Raw genomic sequence first — 12,810 nt, 5'->3', positions numbered from 1 at the left:
CAATGTGGAGGCTATATACAGGGTATTACGGTACAGAGTCAATGTGGAGGCTATATACAGGGTATTACGGTACAGAGTCAATGTGGAGGCTATATACAGGGGGTACCGGTACAGAGTCAATGTGGAGGCTATATACAGGGGGTACCGGTACAGAGTCAATGTGGAGGCTATATACAGGGTGTTACGGTACAGAGTCAATATGGAGGCTATATACAGGGTATTACGGTACAGAGTCAATGTGGAGGCTATATACAGGGTGTTACGGTACAGAGTCAATGTGGAGGCTATATACAGGGTGTTACGGTACAGAGTCAATGTGGAGGCTATATACAGGGTGTTACGGTACAGAGTCAATATGGAGGCGATATACAGGGGGTACCGGTACAGAGTCAATGTGAAGGCTATATACAGGGGGTACCGGTACAGAGTCAATGTGGAGACTACATACAGGGGGTACTAGTACAGAGTCCCAGGACCCTGAGACTAGTGATGATCTTGCGGGGTACTATGTTGTCGAAGCTGTAGTTAATGAACAGCATCCATGTTGCTCTTGTCCAGGTCGAGGAAAGCTGACATCTGTTGTATTTCCCTCTTGGTCTAATGGTCAAGATGTTTCTCCTGTGGGAGACCCAGGGTTCATATCCCCTCAGTTTTATTACTCGTGATGTTTTGTCCGGACGGTTCTCTACAGGTGGAGAAGACGAGACACCGCCTGCTCCTGCGGGAGAAGTTAGAGTCCACCCTGCTGCTGGGTCAGGAGGGGTTGTTGTCCTGTGTAGGTGAGGAGCAGAGTGAGTCCCCTCAACCCTCTGAGGGTCTCGGCCTCAGTCCCACCGTTGATGCCCCCAATGAGAGACAGAGGGAGCTAGCCATTAAGGTCAGTGTCTGTCTTCTTTAAAAACATTTTAAAAACTTGTTAGAAGTTAGTTACTATTGTTACTCGAATATTCCCATTCTTGCTCGTGTGTCCCTTTTTAAAAATGTTGTACGTGTGCCCAGTTATGCCATTCTCTTTTAATAACATCTCTGAGTAAACGTTTTTTTTTTGTTGCTCTGAAATGTGAAGCACTCTCTATCTCTCGTCCACCAGTGTCTTCGGCTGCTCTCCCACTCCTTCAACAGAGAGTACAGCCACGTGTGTGTCAGCGCCAGTGAAAGCAAGGTAGACTTCCTTCCTGTGTCACTTTACGATGATGGGTTTCCATCATCTCTATCCTGTTTGAAGTTACTTCCATTTGAGGAAACTATGAGTAGATAAATGACATGTTTTTCATTGTTCTCAGTGAGCTTTTTGTAGACATGCTGTTTTTGTGTGTGTGTTTCCAGCTGTCTGAGATGTCAGTGACTCTGCTGAGGGAGTCGACCTCTGCCACGGCCCTCAACACCCTCACCCCCTCCTCGACATGCCCCTCACTGGTGGAGGGATGCTACCCCAAGTCCGAAGGGCTCAGGTCAGTAGAGAGACACTCTTGACATAACGCGAACAGAATGGTGTTATTAGCCTTGTTTTGTTCATTGTTCTTTACTTATATATACTCTGAATACCAGTGGTGGAGTACCCAAGTACTTGAGTCAAGGTAAAGATGCCTTAATAGAAAGTGACTCAGTTAAAGGTGAGAGTCACCCAGTAAAATACTACTTGAGTAAAAGTATCTAAGTCTAAAAGTATTTGGTTTTAAGTATCAAAAGAAAGTATTAAAAATACATGTAATTGCTGAAATATACTGAAGTATAACAAAATACAAGTATAAATGATTTCAAACAAGACAGCACATTTTTCTTGTTTTTAATGTATTTACTGATAGCCAGGGGCACACTCCAACACTCAAACATAATTTACAAACGAAGCGTGTGTGTTTAGTGAGTCCTCCAGATCAGAGGCAGTAGGGATGATCAGGGATGTTCTCTGTTTAGTGAGTCCTCCAGATCAGAGGCAGTAGGGACGACCAGGGATGTTCTCTGTTTAGTGAGTCCTCCAGATCAGAGGCAGTAGGGATGACCAGGGATGTTCTCTGTTTAGTGAGTCCTCCAGATCAGAGACAGTAGGGATGACCAGGGATGTTCTCTGTTTAGTGAGTCCACCAGATCAGAGACAGTAGGGATGACCAGGGATGTTCTCTGTTGATGTGTACACGAATTAGACAGTTTTTCTGTCCTGATAAGCATCCTGTAATGAGTACTTTTGGGTGTCAGGGAAAATGTATGTTGTAAAAAGTACATACTTTTCTTTAGGAATGTAGTGAAGTGAAAGTTATCAAAAAAATATAAATATTAAAGTAAAATACAGACCCCCCCCCCCAAAAAAAGTACTTAAGAAGCACTTTTTAAAAAAAAAATTATTCAGTGCTTCTACACCTGCATTGCTTTGCTGTTTGGGGGTTTTAGGCTGGGTTTCTGTACAGCACTTTGAGATATCAGCTGATGTACGAAGGGCTATATAAATACATTTGATTTGATTTGAGTACTTTACACCACTGCTAAAAACCCCAATTAATGTTGTTAAGTTAAATACAAGATAAGAATTACTGACACCGTTCAAACCAACCAGGGTTCAGAAATGGAAAGCCAATTATCTTGAGAACCATCTTGTTTGTTGCAGATAGAACCTTTATAGTCCCAAGGTCTGGACATTCAGAAACACTGAACTATGGTCCAAAGACAGACTGAACTGGGGTCTGGGGTAGCTCCCAACCCCAAACCACATGTAACCCCCATGGCGACGGTGGTTTGAGCCCCCATCTTAGCCGTTCTGCATGTGCTCCTTCTTACTCATCTCATCTCCTTTCTCTGTCCCCCCCCCCCCCCCCCAGAACACCCACGCCTCGTTCCCGCTGCGCCAGCCCCAACCCTGACTGCTCACAGCGGGACAGAGAGGTCAAGATGTCCCCTGGCCCCAGTGGGGTCGCAGCCCCGGAGGTTAAACCCAGGGAACGCCGCTTCGTACCAGACATCCAGGAGATCCGGGTCAGGTGAGTGGCTCCAAAGATTGATTTTGTGTACCTTTTTTTGCCTTTATTTAACTAGTAAAGTCAGTTAAGAACAAATTCTTATTTTCAATGACGGCCTAGGAACAGTGGGTTAACTGGCCTAGGAACAGTGGGTTAACTGACCTAGGAACAGCGGGTTAACTGGTCTAGGAACAGTGGGTTAACTGGTCTAGGAACAGTGGGTTAACTGGTCTAGGAACAGTGGGTTAACTGGCCTAGGAACAGTGGGTTAACTGGCCTAGGAACAGTGGGTTAACTGGTCTAGGAACAGTGGGTTAACTGGTCTAGGAACAGTGGGTTAACTGGTCTAGGAACAGTGGGTTAACTGGTCTAGGAACAGTGGGTTAACTGGTCTAAGAACAGTGGGTTAACTGGTCTAGGAACAGTGGGTTAACTGGTCTAGGAACAGTGGGTTAACTGGCCTAGGAACAGTGGGTTAACTGGTCTAGGAACAGTGGGTTAACTGGTCTAGGAACAGTGGGTTAACTGGTCTAAGAACAGTGGGTTAACTGGCCTAGGAACAGTGGGTTAACTGTTCTAGGAACAGTGGGTTAACTGGCCTAGGAACAGTGGGTTAACTGGTCTAGGAACAGTGGGTTAACTGGTCTAGGAACAGTGGGTTAACTGGCCTAGGAACAGTGGGTTAACTGGTCTAGGAACAGTGGGTTAAATGGCCTAAAAACAGTGGGTTAACTGGCCTAGGAACAGTGGGTTAACTGCCTGTTCAGGGGCAGAACGACAGATTTGTACCATGTCAGCTCTGGGATTCAATCTTGCAACCTTTCGGTTACAAGTCCAACGCTCTAACCACTAGGCTACCTGCCGAGTGATTGATTGATTGACTGAATGAGTCAGTGATTTATGGCTCCAGAGATTGATTGATTGATTGATTGATTGACTGAATGAGTCAGTGGTTTATGGCTCCAGAGGTTTATCATTAAAAGTGGTCGAACTGACCAAATCAAATACATTGACAATCATGTACAGTATCCGGCTGAGTTAACAACGGGTGTTCTCAACTCAGTAGTCCTTAATGAGTACAGCGTTGGAAAGGCATATCAACTAGAAAAAATAAGAACTGCTCACAATGAAAATAATTTTGAGGGAATTTATAATTTCTTCAACACCAGTCTTCGTTAGCATTTGAGTCTTGATCTTGACTCTTCTGGCAGAACAAACAGGGTTTCTGGTCGGCATTAATACTCTAGATTAAGCTTGGCTACTCTTATTTCAACGTGAGTCTTGTGCCTTCTAGATTGGATCTCGTCAAGTGTTGTTACACGTGTAATGTACTTGGTCTTTCCACCAGCCCCATCGTGTCAAAGAAGGGCTACCTGCATTTCCTGGAGCCTCATAGCAACGGCTGGGTGAAGCGCTATGTAGTGGTGAGACGTCCGTACGTCTACATCTACAATACAGAGAGAGACAGCGTTGAGAGAGCCATCCTCAACCTCTCCTCTGCCCATGTCGAGTACAGCGAGGACCAGCAGGCCATGCTTAAGGTACATCACCTTTACACACCTTTACCTGACACCATTACCTGCCAACATACCTTTACACACCTTTAACTGACACCATTACCTGCGACCTTTACCTGCCGACACACCTTTACACACCTTTACCTGACACCATTACCTGCCACCTTTACCTGCCGACACACCTTTACACATCTTTACCTGCCAACATACCTTTAGATAACTTTACCTGACATCTTTACCTGCCAACATACCTTTAGATAACTTTACCTGACAACACACCTTTAGATAACTTTACCTGACGACATACCTTTAGATAACTTTACCTGACGACATACCTTTAGATAACTTTACCTGACATCTTTACCTGCCAACATACCTTTAGATAACTTTACCTGACAACACACCTTTAGATAACTTTACCTGACGACATACCTTTAGATAACTTTACCTGACGACATACCTTTAGATAACTTTACCTGACGACATACCTTTAGATAACTTTACCTGACGACATACCTTTAGATAACTTTACCTGACATCTTTACCTGCCAACACACCTTTAGATAACTTTACCTGACAACACACCTTTAGATAACTTTACCTGACAACACACCTTTAGATAACTTTACCTGACGACATACCTTTAGATAACTTTACCTGACGACATATCTTTAGATAACTTTACCTGACATCTTTACCTGCCAACATACCTTTAGATAACTTTACCTGACAACACACCTTTAGATAACTTTACCTGACGACATACCTTTAGATAACTTTACCTGACGACATACCTTTAGATAACTTTACCTGACGACATACCTTTAGATAACTTTACCTGACATCTTTACCTGACGACATACCTTTAGATAACTTTACCTGACGACATACCTTTAGATAACTTTACCTGCCATCTTTACCTGTCAACATACCTTTAGATAACTTTACCTGCCATCTTTACCTGCCAACATACCTTTAGATAACTTTACCTGCCAACATACCTTTAGATAACTTTACCTGACATCTTTACCTGCCAACATACCTTTAGATAACTTTACCTGACAACACACCTTTAGATAACTTTACCTGACGACACACCTTTAGATAACTTTACCTGACGACATACCTTTAGATAACTTTACCCGACGACATACCTTTAGATAACTTTACCTGACAACATACCTTTAGATAACTTTACCTGCCATCTTTACCTGCCAACATACCTTTAGATAACTTTACCTGCCAACACACCTTTAGATAACTTTACCTGACATCTTTACCTGACAACATACCTTTAGATTACTTTACCTGCCATCTTTACCTGCCAACATACCTTTAGATTACTTTACCTGCCACCTTTACCTGCCAACATACCTTTAGATAACTTTACCTGCCAACATACCTTTAGATAACTTTACCTGTAAATATATCACTAGCCACTTTAAACAATGCTACCTTATATAATGTTACTTACCCTACATTTTTCATCTCATATGCATACATACAGTGCCTTGCGAAAGTATTCGGCCCCCTTGAACTTTGCGACCTTTTGCCACATTTCAGGCTTCAAACATAAAGATATAAAACTGTATTTTTTTGTGAAGAATCAACAACAAGTGGGACACAATCATGAAGTGGGACGACATTAATTGGATATTTCAAACTTTTTTAACAGTTCAAAAACTGAAAAACTGGGCTTGCAAAATTATTCAGCCCCCTTAAGTTAATACTTTGTAGCGCCACCATTTGCTGCGATTACAGATGTAAGTCGCTTGGGGTATGTCTCTATCAGTTTTGCACATCGAGAGACTGACATTTTTTTCCCATTCCTCCTTGCAAAACAGCTCGAACTCAGTGAGGTTGGATGGAGAGCATTTGTGAACAGCAGTTTTCAGTTCTTTCCACAGATTCTCGATGGATTCAGGTCTGGACTTTGACTTGGCCATTCTAACACCTGGATATGTTTATTTTTGAACCATTCCATTGTAGATTTTGCTTTATGTTTTGGATCATTGTCTTGTTGGAAGACAAATCTCCGTCCCAGTCTCAGGTCTTTTGCAGACTCCATCAGGTTTTCTTCCAGAATGGTCCTGTATTTGGCTCCATCCATCTTCCCATCAATTTTAACCATCTTCCCTGTCCCTGCTGAAGAAAAGCAGGCCCAAACCATGATGCTGCCACCACCATGTTTGACAGTGGGGATGGTGTGTTCAGCTGTGTTGCTTTTACGCCAAACATAACGTTTTGCATTGTTGCCAAACAGTTCAATTTTGGTTTCATCTGACCAGAGCACCTTCTTCCACATGTTTGATGTGTCTCCCAGGTGGCTTGTGGCAAACTTTAAACTACACTTTTTATGGATATCTTTAAGAAATGGCTTTCTTCTTGCCACTCTTCCATAAAGGCCAGATTTGTGCAATATACGACTGATTGTTGTCCTATGGACAGAGTCTCCCACCTCAGCTGTAGATCTCTGCAGTTCATCCAGAGTGATCATGGGCCTCTTGGCTGCATCTCTGATCAGTCTTCTCCTTGTATGAGCTGAAAGTTTAGAGGGACGGCCAGGTCTTGGTAGATTTGCAGTGGTCTGATACTCCTTCCATTTCAATATTATCGCTTGCACAGTGCTCCTTGGGATGTTTAAAGCTTGGGAAATCTTTTTGTATCCAAATCCGGCTTTAAACTTCTTCACAACAGTATCTCGGACCTGCCTGGTGTGTTCCTTGTTCTTCATGATGCTCTCTGCGCTTTTAACGGACCTCTGAGACTATCACAGTGCAGGTGCATTTATACGGAGACTTGATTACACACAGGTGGATTGTATTTATCATCATTAGTAATTTAGGTCAACATTGGATCATTCAGAGATCCTCACTGAACTTCTGGAGAGAGTTTGCTGCACTGAAAGTAAAGGGGCTGAATAATTTTGCACGCCCAATTTTTCAGTTTTTGATTTGTTAAAAAAGTTTGAAATATCCAATAAATGTCGTTCCACTTCATGATTGTGTCCCACTTGTTGTTGATTCTTCACAAAAAAATACAGTTTTATATCTTTATGTTTGAAGCCTGAAATGTGGCAAAAGGTCGCAAAGTTCAAGGGGGCCGAATACTTTCGCAAGGCACTGTATATACTGTACTCTATATCATCGACGGTATCCTTATGTAATACATGTATCACTAGCCACTTTAACTATGCCACTTTGTTTACATACTCATCTCATATGTATATACTGTACTCGATACCATCTACTGTATCTTGCCTATGCTGCTCTGTACCATCACTCATTCATATATCCTTATGTACATATTCTTTATCCCCTTACACTGTGTACAAGACAGTAGTTTTGGAATTGTTAGTTAGATTACTTGTTGGTTATTGCTGCATTGTCGGAACTAGAAGCACAAGCATTTCGCTACACTCGCATTAACATCTGCTAACCATGTGTATGTGACAAATAAAATTTGATTTGATTTGATTTGACCTGCCATCTTTACCTGACAACATACCTTTAGATTACTTTACCTGACGACATACCTTTAGATTACTTTACCTGCCATCTTTACCTGACAACACACCTTTAGATAACTTTACCTGACAACATACCTTTAGATAACTTTACCTGACGACATACCTTTAGATAACTTTACCTGACAACATACCTTTAGATAACTTTACCTGACAACATACCTTTAGATAACTTTACCTGACGACATACCTTTAGATTACTTTACCTGACGACATACCTTTAGATAACTTTACCTGACAACATACCTTTAGATAACTTTACCTGACGACATACCTTTAGATAACTTTACCTGACAACATACCTTTAGATAACTTTACCTGACAACATACCTTTAGATAACTTTACCTGACGACATACCTTTAGATTACTTTACCTGACGACATACCTTTAGATTACTTTACCTGCCATCTTTACCTGACAACATACCTTTAGATAACTTTACCTGCCATCTTTACCTGTCAACATACCTTTAGATAACTTTACCTGCCATCTTTACCTGCCAACATACCTTTAGATAACTTTACCTGACATCTTTACCTGCCAACATACCTTTAGATAACTTTACCTGACAACATACCTTTAGATAACTTTACCTGACAACATACCTTTAGATAACTTTACCTGAAGACATACCTTTAGATAACTTTACCTGACGACATACCTTTAGATAACTTTACCTGACAACATACCTTTAGATAACTTTACCTGCCATCTTTACCTGCCAACACACCTTTAGATAACTTTACCTGCCAACATACCTTTAGATAACTTTACCTGACGACATACCTTTAGATAACTTTACCTGACAACATACCTTTAGATAACTTTACCTGACATCTTTACCTGCCAACACACCTTTAGATAACTTTACCTGACGACATACCTTTAGATAACTTTACCTGACGACATACCTTTAGATAACTTTACCTGACGACATACCTGTAGATAACTTTACCTGACGACAAACCTTTAGATAACTTTACCTGACAACATACCTTTAGATAACTTTACCTGACATCTTTACCTGCCAACACACCTTTAGATAACTTTACCTGACATCTTTACCTGCCAACACACCTTTAGATAACTTTACCTGCCAACATACCTTTAGATAACTTTACCTGACGACATACCTTTAGATAACTTTACCTGACGACATACCTTTAGATAACTTTACCTGACAACACACCTTTAGATAACTTTACCTGCCAACACACCTTTTTATAACTTTACCTGCCAACACACCTTTAGATAACTTTACCTGACGACATACCTTTAGATAACTTTACCTGCCAACATACCTTTCGATAACTTTACCTGACATCTTTACCTGACAACATACCTTTAGATAACTTTACCTGACATCTTTACCTGACAACATACCTTTAGATAACTTTGACTGACGACATACCTTTAGATAACTTTACCTGACGACATACCTTTAGATAACTTTACCTGACGACAAACCTTTAGATAACTTTACCTGACAACATACCTTTAGATAACTTTACCTGACATCTTTACCTGCCAACACACCTTTAGATAACTTTACCTGACAACACACCTTTAGATAACTTTACCTGACGACATACCTTTAGATAACTTTACCTGCCAACATACCTTTAGATAACTTTACCTGTCAACATACCTTTAGATAACTTTACCTGACATATTTACCTGCCAACATACCTTTAGATAACTTTACCTGCCAACACACCTTTAGATAACTTTACCTGCCAACATACCTTTAGATAACTTTACCTGTCAACATACCTTTAGATAACTTTACCTGACATATTTACCTGCCAACATACCTTTAGATAACTTTACCTGTCAACATACCTTTAGATAACTTTACCTGACATATTTACCTGCCAACATACCTTTAGATAACTTTACCTGACGACATACCTTTAGATAACTTTACCTGACGACATACCTTTAGATAACATTACCTGACAACATACCTTTAGATAACTTTACCTGACATCTTTACCTGCCAACACACCTTTTTATAACTTTACCTGCCAACATACCTTTAGATAACTTTACCTGTCAACATACCTTTAGATAACTTTACCTGACGACATACCTTTAGATAACTTTACCTGCCAACATACCTTTTGATAACTTTACCTGCCAACATACCTTTACAAACATTAGGAACACCATCTCACATCCTCTTTTAGTTGACACACACACTGAGTGTACAAAACATTAGGAACACCTTTCCGTGACATAGACTGACCAGGTGAATCCAGGTGAAATCTATGATCCCTCATTGATGTCCCTTGTTAAATCCACTTCAATCAGTGTAGATGAAGGGGAGGAGACGGGTTAAAGAAGGATTTTTAAGCCTTCAGACAATTGAGACATGGTTTTTGTATGTGTACCATTCAGAGGGTGAATGGGCAAGACAAAATATTGAAGTGCCTTTAAACGGGGTATGGTAGAAGGTAACAGGTGCACCGGTTTGTCTCAAGAACTGCAACGCTGCTACGTTTTTCACACCCAACAGTTTCCCGTGTGTATCAAGAATGGTCCACCACCTAAAGGACATCCAGCCATCTTGACACAACTGTGGGAAGCATTGGAGTCAAATTGGGCCAGCATCCCTGTGGAACGCTTTCTTGTAGAGTCCATGCCCTGATTGAATTGAGGCTTTCCCGAGAACAAAAAGGGGGGGGGGGGGGGGGTGCAACTCAATATTAGGAAGGTGTACCTAATGTTTTGTACACTCTGTGTAAAGTATATCTACAGTATTTGAAAAGACAGACGTTTTTCCTCCCCGCGGTAAAAACTCAAAGAGAAGCTTTTCCCTTTCAGAAGCTGGCTGGTTTTAACACCACTGTACGTTCTCTCCGTGTGTTTCTCCCCAGACACCAAACGCGTTTGCTGTGTGTACTGAGCACCGCGGGATACTGCTCCAAGCCAGCAACGACAAGGAGATGCACGACTGGCTCTATGCATTTAACCCTCTGCTGGCTGGATCCATCAGGTAAACATGGCTGACGCACTTAGATCTGTTGATGGCACCTCTAGTTTTAATAGCAATGGTTTTCCACGTACCGGCTGGTTTGAAGAAGGCCTTAGGTTTTACTTTACAATGATCATGATCGTATGTGGTTGTTTTACCTACATTAGTGGGATGCACTGATTGGAAGTTGCCCCGGATAAGAGAGTCTGTTAAATGACTCACTACTGTAAGACTCTCTGGATAAGAGAGTCTGTTAAATGACTCACTACTGTAAGACTCTCTGGATAAGAGAGTCTGTTAAATGACTCACTACTGTAGTCTCTCTGGATAAGAGAGTCTGCTAAATGACTCACTACTGTAAGTCTCTCTGGATAAGAGAGTCTGTTAAATGACTCACTACTGTAAGACTCTCTGGATAAGAGAGTCTGTTAAATGACTCACTACTGTAAGTCTCTCTGGATAAGAGAGTCTGCTAAATGACTCACTACTGTAAGTCTCTCTGGATAAGAGAGTCTGCTAAATGACTCACTACTGTAAGTCTCTCTGGATGAGAGAGTCTGCTAAATGACTCACTACTGTAGTGGCTCTGGATCAGAGAGTCTGCTAAATGACTCACTACTGTAGTGGCTCTGGATCACATGTACAATGTAAGCCTGTTTGAGTCATTGTTTTAATGAATACATATATATATATATATTCTCTCCCTCTTGTTTCTGTCAGATCCAAACTATCCAGAAGAAGAGCTGGACAGATGAGGATGTGAATCAACACGTCTCATAGACAAGACAATAGAACACCAAAAGACTAGCCTGTATATCGACTCCAGACCGTAATACTCCTTCCCTCCTGTGCCCTTAACCCTCCTCCTCCTCCTCCTCTTCCTCCTCCTACACTAGTAACCGACTTGCTCCTCCTCCTGCACACGCCCAGTTTATCCCAAGCTGACCACCAGCGTATCTAAGGCCCTGAGGCCTCCGTCATCGTTGTGTGTCTGTCAGGCCTGTACCGCTGTCTGTCTGTGTTGGCCTTATTGTCTGGTTTAACCCCTCTCCAAGCCTGAGGCCCAAATTCCACCCTATTCCCTATATAGTGCATTGCTTTTGTCCAGGGCCTATAGGGCTGGTCATAGCTACTGTAAGAAGGGCCTATAGGGCTGGTCATATCTACTGTAAGAAGGGCCTATAGGGCTGGTCATATCTACTGTAAGAAGGGCCTATAGGGCTGGTCAAAGTTACTGTAAGAAGGGCCTATAGGGCTGGTCATAGCTACTGTAAGAATGGCCTATAGGGCTGGTCATAGCTACTGTAAGAATGGCTTACAGGGCTCTGGTCAAAAGTAGTGCACTACACAGGGAATAGGGTACAGGCTCTGGTCTAAAGTAGTGCACTAAGTAGGGAATAAGGTATCATTTGGGACTGAGCCCAAACCTCCTTACTTTACCAGAATGTTCCCGAGCCGAGGGAACGGAGGAAGAGAGACGGGGAGAGGGGTAGTTACCAGTTCCTTATTTTATAGACTTGCATTATGATGTACTGTATGGTAGTTGCCAGCAACACACCGAGCTAATTAAATAGCACATTTATTCCTTCAGGAAAAAAATAAAATAAAAGAGAATGTCCGCAGCGTTGACAGTAAATCGCTCCATTTTAAAGTTGCCCTGACAGTGGGCTTCTGTTCACATTACGACTTAAATAAAAGGTTAAATGAGAAAAAAAAAAAAAAAAAAAACAATTACTACATTGTTGCACCTCGGGTTTACCTTACAGAACAAAACAGAGAAGGAAGTAATTGGTCTTATTGTTGCTCGATACAATGTTGAAACAAGCAGGTTCGTTTTCAAA

General features: G+C 41.7%; 1 protein-coding gene across 1 annotated transcript in view; it reads left to right on the top strand.

Moving 5' to 3' along the window:
* Positions 1 to 12,566, top strand: part of LOC110486761 (kinesin-like protein KIF1A) — a 185,676-nt gene extending 173,110 nt beyond the window's left edge. Inside the window, exons 43-49 of the mRNA XM_090182482.1 lie at positions 692 to 877; positions 1,091 to 1,162; positions 1,327 to 1,451; positions 2,811 to 2,969; positions 4,297 to 4,489; positions 10,872 to 10,990; positions 11,690 to 12,566. Of these exons, the coding sequence (XP_090038608.1) occupies positions 692 to 877; positions 1,091 to 1,162; positions 1,327 to 1,451; positions 2,811 to 2,969; positions 4,297 to 4,489; positions 10,872 to 10,990; positions 11,690 to 11,732 (897 nt within the window). The 3' untranslated portion in view covers positions 11,733 to 12,566. The remainder of the gene's footprint in view (positions 1 to 691; positions 878 to 1,090; positions 1,163 to 1,326; positions 1,452 to 2,810; positions 2,970 to 4,296; positions 4,490 to 10,871; positions 10,991 to 11,689) is intronic.
* The last annotated feature ends 244 nt before the right edge of the window (positions 12,567 to 12,810 follow it).

This window comes from Oncorhynchus mykiss, chromosome 1, assembly GCF_057628025.1.
Source record: "Oncorhynchus mykiss isolate SJ-2025 chromosome 1, ASM5762802v1, whole genome shotgun sequence".
Taxonomy (NCBI): domain Eukaryota; kingdom Metazoa; phylum Chordata; class Actinopteri; order Salmoniformes; family Salmonidae; genus Oncorhynchus; species Oncorhynchus mykiss.
This window is presented reverse-complemented; position numbering and strand designations above follow the sequence as displayed.